The 13,768-nt window shown below is 38.6% G+C and overlaps 1 protein-coding gene across 1 annotated transcript in view; it reads right to left on the bottom strand.

Moving 5' to 3' along the window:
* Window positions 1-13,768, bottom strand: part of PIWIL2 (piwi like RNA-mediated gene silencing 2) — a 79,744-nt gene that overhangs the window by 22,806 nt on the left and 43,170 nt on the right. The window contains exons 14-19 of the mRNA XM_027549852.1: window positions 11,308-11,421; window positions 10,033-10,221; window positions 7,721-7,822; window positions 7,029-7,145; window positions 6,360-6,448; window positions 5,385-5,490 (exon numbers count right to left, since the gene is read on the bottom strand). Of these exons, the coding sequence (XP_027405653.1) occupies window positions 5,385-5,490; window positions 6,360-6,448; window positions 7,029-7,145; window positions 7,721-7,822; window positions 10,033-10,221; window positions 11,308-11,421 (717 nt within the window). The remainder of the gene's footprint in view (window positions 1-5,384; window positions 5,491-6,359; window positions 6,449-7,028; window positions 7,146-7,720; window positions 7,823-10,032; window positions 10,222-11,307; window positions 11,422-13,768) is intronic.

Raw genomic sequence — 13,768 nt, 5'->3', positions numbered from 1 at the left:
ATGCAGCCTCTGAAACGCAGTGCAACACCATCAAGCATAACAACATACAAATAATGGGAGTCTTAGTAGCAGAGGAGAAAGGGAAAGGGGCAAAAGTGTATGTGAAGAAATACTGACCAAAGATTTCCTAGTTTGATGCAAAAATCAACTGACACATTATATAAGACGTAAAATATCAATTAGGATAAACCCAAACTTAATCTGCAACATCAGCCCTTCCCTGGGTCTCCAGCCTGCTGGCCAACCCAGTACATTTTGGACTTGCCAGCCTCTGTAAGTTACATGAGCCAGTTCCTCAAAATACACACACATACACACACATATTGTATTGATTCTGTTTCTCTGGAAACCCTAATATAAAATTATCACAAAGAAAGAGGCACACCATAGAACCACACAGGAACAATATTTTGTGTACTATTGAAATTAATTTGGTATTAACATGAATGAGACTTATAAAGTCCAACACACTTTCACCATAAAAACACTCTCCCCATTAGGAACATAAAGAAACTTCCTGAACATGATAAAATGAGTCTATGAAAAGCCCACAGCTAACATCATGCTAAATGGTTAAAGACTTAAAAGTATCCACCTAAGAGCAAGAAAAAGATAAGGATGCCTGTTTTCACCACTTCTATTAAAAACTGTACTGGAAGTTAGAGCAATTAAGCAAGAAAAACAGATAAAAGGCAACTAAATTCAGATGAAAGAAGTGTGACTATTTCTACTTGCACATAATCGATTCTATACACAAAAAATCCAAAAGAATTGGGGGGAAAATCTACTAAAGCTAGTAAGTTTGGAAAAGTTGAACAGTTGAACATTAATACATAAAACAGTTAGTTCTAAACTCCAGCATGAATAATCCAAAAATGAGAACTATTCTATAACTGTAGCATTCAAAAGACTAAAATATCCAGAGTAAATTTAATCAGGGAAGTATAATACTTGTACATGGAAACTATAAAACATTGCTGAGAGAAATTAGAAACAACCTAAATAGACGAAAAAACATCCTATGTCTACATACTGCAAGAGTAAATTTAAGATTACAATATTTCCAAAGTGATCTATAAATTCAATGCAATTGCTATCAAATTTCCAATGGCCTTTTTTGAAAAAAGAAATGAAAATGACTATTCTCAAATTCATATGGAATGCCAAGGGTATCTGAATAACCAAAACAATATTGAAAGAAAAAAAATGGAAAACTCAGACTTCCTAACTTCAAAACTAACTAAAATGAAACAATATAACCAAAACAGTGTTACTCTGACCTAAGGATGACAAATAAACCAAAGGAATAGAATTGAGAGTTTAGAAATAAACCCAAACAGCTTTGTTTGGCCAACTGAATCTTAACCAGGATGCCAATACCAGTCTGTAAAGAATAGTCTCCCCAACAATAGGTGCTGGGAGAAGCAGGTAACTACATGCAAAAGAGTAGAGTTGGACCCCTGCTTTACTCCATACACAAAATGTAACTCAAAGTGGATCAATGACCTAAATGGTAAGAGCTAAAGCTCTAAAACTACTAGAAGAAAAACAAAGGTGTAAATCTTTGTGACTTCAAATTAGGTAACAGATTCTCAGACTTGATACCATAAGCACAAGGAATAAAAGAAAAAATAGACAAATGGGACTTTATCAAAATTTAAACTTTTGTGCATCAAATAACATTATCAAAAAAGTAAAGAAACTCTACAAAATGGGAGAAAATATCTGCAAATCATACATCAGATAAAAGTTCTGTATTCACAATATATAAAACAAAAACTCTTACAAGTCAAAAATAAAAAGACAAAGATCAATTGAAAAACAGGATAAGGACCTGAAAGGACTTCTCTAAAGAAGATATACAAATGGACAATAAGCACATGAAAAGATGTTCAACATGGTTAATCATTAAGGAAATGCAAGTTAAAACCACAGTGAGATTCCACTTCACAATAGTTACAATTAAAAAATGGAAAATAATAAGAATGGTAGCTGAGGATAAAGAAATAAATGGTTGTGCAATGAGGAAATTACAGTATTACACTGGTCTCTTTTAAGAGTCCCAGAGAAGAGATGATACTGTCTGTTAGCTCAAAAATACCAGATGTCTGAAATCGCAAATGAACTGCTGTTTTCAGAACCTGATAAAGTTGAATGTAAGCCTAAAAACTTAAGTGGCATGCCTGTGGGAGATACTTTAGTCTTACAGTATAATGATGAACTGGACTAATTATTCATGCCTATGAGGGTCTCTACTAATGTGTCACTATTGACTCTTACATTTCAGGTTATATCTACCCATCACCCTGCACTGTGATGTGACACTAATCTTGTTGGTAAGATTCATCTATACCATGTCTTGTGATAATACTAATGTTGATAATCACATCATGAGAAATGCTGGACTGGATGAAGCACAAGCTGGAATCAAGATTGCTGGGAGAGATATCAATAACCTCAGATATGCAAATGATACCACAGTTATGGTAAAAAGCAAAGAAGAACTAAAGAGCCTCTTGATGAAAGTGAAAGAGGAGAGTGAAAATGTTGGCTTAAAACAACATTTAGAAAACTAAGATCATGACATCTGGTCCCATAACTTCATGGCAAATATCTGGGGAAACAATGCAAACAGTGACAGACTTTATATTTTTGGGCTCCAAAATCACTGCAATGGTGACTGCAGCCATGAAATTAAAAGATCCTTGCTCCTTGGAAGAAAAGCTATGACCAACCTAGACAGAATATTAAAAAGCAGAGACGGTACTTTGCCAACAAAGGTCCATCTAGTCAAAGCTATGGTTTTTCCAGTTGTCACGTATGGATATGAGAGTTGGGACTATAAAGAAAGCTGAGCACCGAATAATTGATGCTTTTGAACTGTGATGTTGGAGAAGACTTTTGAGAGTCCCGTGGACTGCAAGGAGATCCAACCAGTCCATCCTAAAGGAAATCAGTCCTGAATATTCATTGGAAGGACTGATGCTGAAGCTCCAATACTTTGGCCACCTGATGCAAAGAACTGACTCATTTGAAAATCTTACCCTGATGCTGGGAAAGATTGAAGGTGGGAGGAGAAGGGGACGACAGAGGATGAGATGGTTAGATGGCATCACCGACTCAACGGACATGAGTTTGAGTAAACTCTGGGAGTTGGTGATGGACAGGGAGGCCTGGCGTGCTGCAGTCCATGGGGTCGCAAAGAGTCAGACACGACTGAGAGACTGAACTGAACTGAACTGGTAAGCAAATATACTGGGAAGTTGGGTTAAAGCCTCCTCAGGATGTATAATACTGATGGAAAAATAACTGCTCGGAGGAAGAACAGGATTAGCAAATCATAAGCTAACTCCCATGCTAAAGAGTTTTGTACAAGTTTATTTTAAGGTACAAACAGAATTCGGAGTGGGTTGCCATTCCCTTCTTCAGGGGATCTCATGACCCAGGGATCGAACACAGGTCTCCTGCATTGCAGGCAGATTCTTTACCATCTGAGCCACCAGGGAAGCCCAATAAATAAGAAGGGAATAATAATTAGTATAGAAGTTTGAGAATACAAGTAAGACTTTTTAGAGCATATTAGCTTTTTCTTTAAGTCTACCCCTACCCCAAACTGACCCCTCCAAAAATTCACAATGTTACTACTTGGCTCATAGAAATGCAGTAGAAGTGACACTACATGGATTTTAAGGCTAAGGTATACAAGGCAACACATTTTCCACCTGGCTCTCTATAGTCTCTTGGAATGCTCAAGCACTGAGCCCAGCCACCTTGCTTGAGGAAGCCTAAACTAGCTCATGTGAAAAGACCACATGAAGATGCCCAAAGGGCGAGGAATGGGAGCCCACTGTCCAACTTCCTGACAGTGAACATCATAAATGCTCACTGTATGTCACTAAGTTTTAGGGCATTTTATTACACAGCCATCAATAACTGAACAGGCTCAAATAATTTACAACCTAAAGGGAGAGATAAATAAAGATACAAACAACTAACAAAAAGCAGGATGTGATAATCACCATGCAGAATGTAAACAGAAGGCCTTGAAAGAGGACCATAAAAAATCAGTCTAGCTAGGCATGGCTCAGCTGGTAAAGAATCTGCCTGCAAGGCAGAAGACCTGGGATAGATCCTTGGGTTAGGAAGATCTCCTGGAGAAGGGAAAGGCTACCCATCCCAGTATTCTGGCCTGGAGAATTTCATGGACTGTACAGTCCACAGGGTTACAAAGAGCTGGACACAACTAAATCACTTTCACTTTCTTTCAAGGGACAGAGCAGACCGGGGAATAAGAAGCTTCACAGAAGCAATCTTCAAGCTATGGCCTAAAAGACACATAGAACTTTGCAGGAAAACAACAGCAATAATAAGAAGGAAGGTGCAGGAGAACTTGGTAACAAAGTAGCATATCATGGAATTCTTCAGAGACAGAAACTGAATTTCTGGTTTACTGTCTAATATTGAAACAGTATCAAACTATTTGAAGGACACTGTAGGAAATGTTACTCTAAAATGAAACAAGGCAGAGTTCTTGAGATTGACCTTAATCATGAGAAATTATTAGATTTCTTGCTGTTTAATCTTTATGCAAAGGGCTAACTCTGACCCCTAAGAAATGAAAGCCACTTATCAGTGCTTCCTTTGATGTACGGGCCAAGGCAAAACTCAGTACCTCGCTTGCTCATTGTCCCAGACCTAGTATCAGCTTAATGACAGCAATTCTCCACACTCAGCATTCCTTGGAGTTCTAGGGGTGATTTTCAGGGAGGCACTGATCTTGAACCTAAATGAAAAGAGCCAGGGACTAATAACAGCCATAAAAAGCTGAGAAAATTAATAAGCTGCTTTAATCACTGAAATTTACCCTGACTTTTCTGATAAGGCCCTAAAGATTATATTTATAGGCAACAGGCCGATAAGCCAGGAAATAATCATTACTTACCAAACCAAATCAAAGCACTGAGCTCTTCAAGCTGCTCGACAAGTAGAGGCACGCAGTCTTTCTGAGCTGCTTGCTGGTGGTCTGTTTGGGAAACTCACCTTCGATCTGGGATACCTCTCTCTAAATCAGTACCTGCGTGCTCAGTCGCTTCAGTTGTATCCAGCTCTTTGTGACTCTATGGACTGTGGCCCACCAGGCTCCTCTGTCCATGGGATTCTCCAGGCAAGAATATATGGAGGAGGTATGCCCTCCTCCATGGGATCTTCTCCATCCAGAGATTGAATCCGCTTCCAACCTGCATATCCTGTGTCTCCTGCACTGCAGGAGTATTCTTTACTTGCTGAGCCACTGGGGAAGCCCCACTAAATCAGACTTCCTCTTAAAATGATCAGGAAGGCAGTCCTTAAAAACCCTGATACTTTAAAACTGCTGTTCTCCTCACCTCATAAAACTTCTTTAAGGAGCCCACCAGGCATAGCTTCAGGCTATCCACAATCTCTTGATGAGGCATCTGGAATACCACTCGTGAATACCATTTTGTGAGGGTGCTGGGGCAGAGGTGGGGACAGAAGAAAGAGAAAAGATGAACACACATCCACAGAGGAAGGACTAGATCTGAATGTCAGCACACACAGGCTTCTGCATGTATCAGTCACACAAGTACCCAGCAAATGCATTTATGTTACATGTAAAATCACATGCTGATGCAAGGAAAAGATACATGTAAAGCAGCTACAGAATATAAATAATTGTGAATATTTGCTACCATACTGCTTTTAATTGAAAAAAAAAAAAAAAACCCTAGATATCCACCTACAGAGGATTAAATAGTGCTGTAGCATATAATAAATTCCATGCAGCAATTAAAAAGAAACAATGGACATTTATTTATATTGATATGGGAAAATGTCCAAAATATATAGTTTAAGTACACAAAAAATGAGGGACAGAATATATAGTAATATGCCACTTGTGTGTCCACCAGCTACCTGGAAGTGTTAATATGTACATAAAAGAGAACCTAAAAGTATATATATGCCAAATCTTTGGTGGTGGTTAATAAAAGATAAGCCATGAAGAATTTTCACTTTCTCAATTTCCAGAGATTTTTACATAAGCAAGCTTCATTTTTATAATCAGAAAAAAACAAACAAAATCCCTCATTTCTCGGGGGGAAAAATCCACTACCACCAAGACACAGGCTCCATTCTGAAAGGGATCACACTGCAGCCAGGGAAGAAACTTAAGACATGTGACAAGGAATTGCACAAATTAATACTATAGGAAGAGAGAGAAGGAAGGATTTTAGTGTACTTTTACTACAATATTGAATACTCAAAAAATTTTATGGCTTTATAGTAAGACTAGGTGTTCAAATAAGGTAACCAAACACAACAGAGCCAGGAGTGGCACTCACAGATTGATGCTTGCGACGAAGCCAACCACGGAGCGCATGCCTCTGCTGGGGTCATGGTAAACATCCATTCCAATCACCATTAACTGTTTCTGGGTCAGAAAGCAAAAAACAAACCAAAACATCCAAGTAATCTGTCACCCCACGTTGAACTGTTGTCTGAACCCCAAAGCAACATATGGAAGTAAGTTCTGGGGAGAGGGGGAGAAAGGGTGCAACCAAACTGAAATTTTTAAACACTGTGAACATAGTCAGAGATTGTCAAGATCAGGGATTGGCAGACTTTCTGTAAAGAGCTAATCAGTAAAGACCTTAGGCTTTGTGAGCCACACGGTCTCTGGGGAACTATGTAATTCTGCCACTGCAACACACAAGCAGCCACAGGTTGTAGTACATAAAGGAGTAAGGCTATGTTCCAATAAAACTTCATTTAAGGACAGTGAAAACTGAATTTCACCATTTTCACGTGTCTGGAGATATGTTTATTTTTCTCAACCATTTAAAAATGTGAAAACCAGTCTAAGCTTTTGGCCTATACGAAAACAAGCAATGAACCACTCTGATTACAAGGCAATGAGAATATGGAAAACTCTGGGAGGAAATTAGGAAAATAGCCAGGCAGGACTGTTTGGGGAGATGAACTGAATGAAGACATATCTCAGCATCACTCACCAGAGGAATATCTACTCCCCAGAGCTCACCACCCAATTTACAGTTAATCTGAAGTAAAATTTTCTGGGCCACACTTCGAAGTCTGGTGGGCTGACCAATGGTTCGGACATTGATGACCTGTAATACAGGGACCAAAAGATATGGGGAAAGAGGACACTAGCAACCTTTCAGACAACATAAACTACTCTAAAGCAAATACTACATTTGCTCAAGAAACTCCAGCTGGCAGATCATTTACTTTGCACTAACAGTTCTAACTCTAATTGGGTCTCTAGTCAGGCATGCGTGTACACACATGTGCACACAAAATGAAAATGAAAACCAAAAAACCAGCCAATAAAAACTTTCAAAAATATCTCATGCAGAGTAAAAAAAAAAATTAATCTCCATAGGAAAAGCCAGCTTTCCCCTTTCAAAGGGACGCCTATACTCTCAGAACCCAGTCATGTGAAACAACCTGGTGACTTGGCTGTGAACAAGCACAAGTGCTCATGTGGGAACATGAAAGCAGTATTTACAAAGAGCATCTGCTATTCCCAGGTTACTCTAATAGGAGAAGTTTCACCAGCTGGGTCTACACACGCTGGCTTCTAATGGTGACTTCAGTCTTTTTGAACAGATTTATCCCGCTTTTCCAAGCCTCAAGGGATGCTAGAGTTTCCATCTGCACCTCCTGCCTAGCTCCCACTCACCTGTGAGGGTACAGGAGTCTGCACACAGCACAGCTTTTTAATGGCCCCGTAGAGATCATCACGTGTACCCATGATGATGCAAACAACCATCTGTATCTTCCCCTTGAGGAGATAAAGTATATATAAGTCAGGCTTTGGAACTCTGAGGGGACCCTGATAGGGTTCTAGTCAGGGGCAGTTCAAGAGTCTGGAAAGCCAGAGGACCTTTAGTGTATAATGGGGGCTGAAACAAAGATGGTGGACATTCCAACACAGACAAAGGTCCTTGAACATGAATGGACCTTTGGGTTCACATTTTTTGGGTTCCAGGCTTCTTTGCTTAGCTATGTAACATGCTATGTTAAATTATCTAGAGCTGGTCCTGATTACCTGACTTATTCATTAGGAGACTTAAGATGCTTGCAAAAGACCAGACTTAAAAATATGAAAGGGTTTCTTATTAGTTGATGCTTTTAATTCCCGACATTTTTTTTTTTTTTTTGCCACTCTCTTTAGTAAACTAAGTGCCTTATGACATTCATGCCACAGAACTTTAACTAGGAAATAGGGAACATAATATCAGAAGAAAGGATTCAGAGCCAAATGCAGAGGAAATGAAGTCACTGCCAAATCCATAAGATCTTCCTAACTCTCTGATTACGATAGAGAAAAATATTGCCAGCAGCTTATCTTATATCAGTATCTTCTACCTCTCACTACTTAAGAGATCTGATATTAAAAACAAAGGATCTGACTTCCCTGGCGGTCCAGTGGTTGACTCCATGCTTCCACTGCAGGGGGCTTGGGTTTGATCCCTGGTTGGGGAACTAAGGTAACACATGCCGTGCAGTGTGATTTTAAAAATTGAAAAAAATTAAAGTAAGAGGGGGAAAAAAAAAAAGAGGCTCTTTCAAAATGTGAATAAAGGAAAGCAGCACAGAAGTAAAAAATTTGCCAACCTTTTATGCTACAATCAGAAATCAATAGTATACTATTCCAAACCAGATTAGTTTTAAATTAAGATCTTTCAGAGGACACACATTCCAGCAATCGTATCAAAGAACTTCCCAAGTCACAGAGAACAAAGGCTGTACACTGTGAGCCTATGGGCTGGATCTAAGAAATGGATGTGGTTTTTTAGTCTCTATAATGAGTCACAAGTCTTTTTTACATTAACATTTAAACTGCTAGGTAGATATACAAGTGCAAATCTAGATTTTTGGCTTCTATTGAAAAACAAATTAAAAATCAATTTGACAATGCTGGGCTGTTATCTGCAGTCATGGGGTTTACTCTCTTTATTCACTAGAGTTCCCTCCTGGCTCACTTCACTCTGGCAGACATCTGAGTTTATGACCCTGAAATAAAGAGAATAATGAAACAGAATGCCCGAAAGATGACAGATAATAAGACCAATATGACCAAGTAAGACCAAGTTACATTAGGAATGTAACTCATATCCATGTCAATATCCATGAAGATTGTTGGCAGTGCACTCTCATAAAAGGACCATGCCAAGGAACATGAGATGGGGGAGCAAGCGGAGGTACTAAGCTGGACTTTTCTTTTGAAAGCAAGGCAGAATTTATCAGGCCCAGGGAAGGCCACTACAGAATAAGAAGACATGGAAAGTCAGCAAGAAAATACAAAGAAAGGGAGAACATGAGTGTGCTGCTACAGATGATACACCCAGAGTGGTGGATCAAGAGAAAGTCATGACGCGAACATAACCTAATTCTAGTATTGATCTCACATGAACTGACTCTTCAATTCAAGGGCCAGTTATCTCCAAAATTTTTTGCCTGCTTTTGCTCTCTCCTTAATCTTCTTCCTCTGTTTTATGTACAGATAAGAACTGTAGGCCTGAACTACTAAGCTGTGAATACTATGACCTGCTCAGCTCTAGTGATACCATTCGGCTATCAGGAACAAGCTGATAGGCCCCCTGCCAAGTTCATCACTGGAGCAATTTGAATCTTAAGCCAGACCAGACTGTGACAGCTCAGTACTGAATCGTCCAAGATAGCACCTGGCCCAGGAAACTGCTTTCTGAGCACATGTTCTATAATGATAACAAACTGAAGTTAAGTCAGCTATTCTCTCGGCCAATTACATGAGGAACAGAACACTAGAGTGAGTGAGAATGCCAACACAGGAGAGAAGCAAACCCAGCCAAAGGGCATGTAGACTACTCTGTTAATTGTTTCACGTGCATATGAGTAAGACACAGGTTCCTGGACACCATCAACAGCAGACCAACAACCAGGGTAATATAAAATCAAGTATTCAAGTATTTCAAAATGGGCATCCAGAAAATTCAAGTTAATTTATACCTCAACCCCCAGCATGGATTGAATGGTTCTGACATAGGTCTCTATGCGATCATCCTTCAGTTCCACCCAGGCGGGTGGGCTCATACGCATGCCAATGGGGCCGGCTATCTTCTCCAACATGTTCACCAGCTCTCGGGCTTGATCCATTGCTCTCTTTGGGTAAAACAGTGCCCAGAAATGCATGGGGACCTAGGAACAACCACAAGCTATTTTTTAGTACTTCCCATGACATCTCCAACACGCCAACATCATTTCAGGAGATGTTACTCCAAAGAACAAACTGCTTTTCACTCTGCTTCAGTCCTGTCTTATCTAATGCCAATTACTAATGTAGATGTGTGTTGTAAGTACATTGTGGCATGCTCACAATGGAATACTATGCAGCAATGAGAATGGAAGCTCTATAACTATACTTAATGATATGGAGAAACTCATCAAGCAAGGTTGAAGAAAGGAAGGCAGACATCAAAGAATATATACGGTATGGTTCCGTGTATATGTTACATACAAACACGGCTTTAAAAAATTCAATGCTGTCAGAGGTCAGAACAGTGGCCATTTGGGGACTATGTAAGGGTAACAGGTAGTAGTAATTAGGATCATGGAGGGAAGAGTCTGGGGCACTGGTAAAGTTCTGCTTCTTAACCCAGTATTGATTACTCAATTTGTGAAAATTAATCAAAACTGAATCTCAGTGAACTCCAGGAGTTGGTGATGGACAGGGAGGCCTGGCGTGCTGCAATTCATGGGGTCGCAAAGAGTCAGACACGACTGAGCGACTGATCTGATATACATAAATGTACCTTTTCTTTAAATATATTTCCAAAAAACATTTTAGAAATAAAATGTGTATATTTTATGCATGGCCATAGCAACCAGGTTAGCAAAAAAGATTTTAGAATAATTATAATACCATTTTTTTCTTTAGTTGACTTGGTAGGAAACTTTTAATTTTACTTCTTTCACGGAAACTGTAGGGGAAAAGAGGAAAGAAAGAGAAAGGAAGAAGGAAGAACAAAGAGCAGTTGGCAATAGGCTGGCACTGTATGAATTACCACAGCAATTTATTTCTTTGTCCTGAATCTATGGTCAAGCAAAGGGCTTACCTCTGACAACTCATCAATTTGCTCTTGTTTGAAGGACCTTAGTTAAGTAAGTAATTCCATGGGAATTCAGTTGGTACTTCCTCTCAAAAAGAGGACAACTAAATAATTTCTGCTTCCTCACACTTCTAGGAATACTGGCCCTCTCTTTACCACCTCACAAATCACTTACAGTCAAGATGGAAAGGTCTCTGGTTACTTCCTTAATCCAGTTTAGTTCCGGAGATGTGATAAATGATATATTTCTTAAGTTAATTCTTTCCATTGGCAGAACACGTCCTTCAATCTAAACAGAAAATAAAGCACCTATGACACGAACCATCTGCAAACATTAGTTAGAAAAATGTTCAGAGGCTTGGTCTACTCTACTATATACACCTGTTCCGGTCATAACTTCTGAAAATGGTAGAAAAATGCAACTGTTAGCAGTTAAGAATCCATGTCAATAAAATTCTGAACACACACAGTTTTGATAGGCACTGCCCTTTAATTCGGAGAAGGCGATGGCACCCCACTCCAGTACTCTTGCCTGGAAAATCCCATGATAGGCTGCAGTCCATGGGGTCGTGAAGAGTCGGACACAACTGAACGACTTCACTTTCACTTTTCTCTTTCATGCGTTGGAGAAGGAAATGGCAACCCACTCCAGTGTTCTTGCCTGGAGAATCCCAGGGATGGGGGAGGCTGGTGGGCTGCCGTCTATGGGGTAGCACAGAGTCGGACACAACTGAAGTGACTTAGCAGTAGCAGCAGCAGCAGCCCTTTAATTACTGAAGCTCCCAACATGGTCCCCAAGAAAGGGATCAGAAAACATTGCATCTTTAGAACCAGAGAATGAAGGTAAAATGCCTATAAATTCAAGGTGAACAGGAAAATAATATTTAGAAAAATTTAAGTAGAAAATTAAAGAGAAGATGCTGTAATAAGACTAAACATAAACTATTATACTTTATACAAAAGAAAAACAGGAAAAAAAAATTCATATAATGAAAGACCAAATTAAAATGAAGAATAATAAATAAATCAGATCTAAATATCCAAAAGTAAGAAAATAACTAAATTGATATATCTATATGATGGATATTTTGTGACCATTACACTCACTTTCTAAGTGCACTTAACATAATCCTGTTTTTGCAAAAAATAAACAGCAATGTATACATTATAAAAACTGAATTGAAGAATGAGTCAAGAAGATCCCCAGAAAAAGAAATGGCAACCCACTCCAGTATTCTTGGCTGGGAAATACCATGGACAGAGGAGACTGGAGGGCTACAGTCATGAAAGAGTTGGATACAACTTAGTGACTGAACAACAAAGGAATCAGACTCATCTTTGCTTATGAAAGCAAAAAACTGCTGAAACTTTCTGGAGGGCAAAATACCAAAAAGTACTGGAAACATAAATATATATGTCCACTGACCTAGCAATTTCACTTGCATAAATCTATGAAAATAAACATCATGTACAAAGATATAATTATAAGGACGTTCACAGATTTTCATAGGAAAATGCTAAATTCAATTTGAATGTAAAAGAGTAAGAAATTATTAGTAAAATGAATTATCTTTTATCCATTAAAATATTCAGAAAAATATTAAATGACATGAAAAAACATTACAAATAAACTGAATAAAAAAAGAGGAAACCTCAGTGTGTATGCCCAGCAGTGGGATTGCTGAATCATAAGGCAGTTCTATTTCCAGTTTTCACTGCAGCACTGTTTATAATAGCCAGGACATGGAAGCAACCTAGATGTCCATCAGCAGATGAATGGATAAGAAAGCTATGGTACATATACACAATGGAGTATTACTCAGCCATTAAAAAGAATACATGTGAATCAGTTCTAATGAGGTGGATGAAACTGGAGCCTATTATACAGAGTGAAGTAAGCCAGAAGGAAAAACACCAACACAGTATACTAACGCATATATATGGAATTTAGAAAGATGGTAACAATAACCCTATGTACGAGACAGCAAAAGAGACAGTGATGTATAAACAGTCTTATGGACTCTGTGGGAGAGGGAGAGAGTGGGAAGATTTGGGAGAATGGCATTGAAACATGTAAAATAGCATGTATGAAACAAGCTGCCAGTCCAGGTTCAATGCACGATACTGGATGCTTGGGGCTAGTGCACTGGGACGACCCAGAGGGATGGTATAGGGAGGGAGGAGGGAGGAGGGTTCAGGATGGGGAACACATGTATACCTGTGGCAGATTCATTTTGATATTTGGCAAAACTAATACAATTATGTAAAGTTTAAAAATAAAATTAAAAAAAAAAAGAGGAAACCATTTAAATATATACCGCATGTGAGTATGTGCATGCACATATACATAGACCAAAAAAACTAAAGGTTATATACCAAAATGTTAACAGTGGTTATAGGTATTCTGATATAGCATGACTACAGATGAACATTTTTCTTCTTTGGCTTAAGTTTTCTACATCTTCAAATAATATTTAATAACATGAACACATGTTCAAGATACAATAATACATGAAAAACAAGATGCAAAACCATATATAGTATAAGCACAATTTTATAAGAAAAGATTCACTCTCACAGTAAAAAAAGTTTATGGAAACAAAATATACTGAAAATAATACTATCTTTTTTTATGT

The sequence above is a fragment of the Bos indicus x Bos taurus genome, chromosome 8 (genome assembly GCF_003369695.1).
Source record: "Bos indicus x Bos taurus breed Angus x Brahman F1 hybrid chromosome 8, Bos_hybrid_MaternalHap_v2.0, whole genome shotgun sequence".
Classification (NCBI taxonomy): Eukaryota; Metazoa; Chordata; class Mammalia; order Artiodactyla; family Bovidae; genus Bos; species Bos indicus x Bos taurus.
This window is presented reverse-complemented; position numbering and strand designations above follow the sequence as displayed.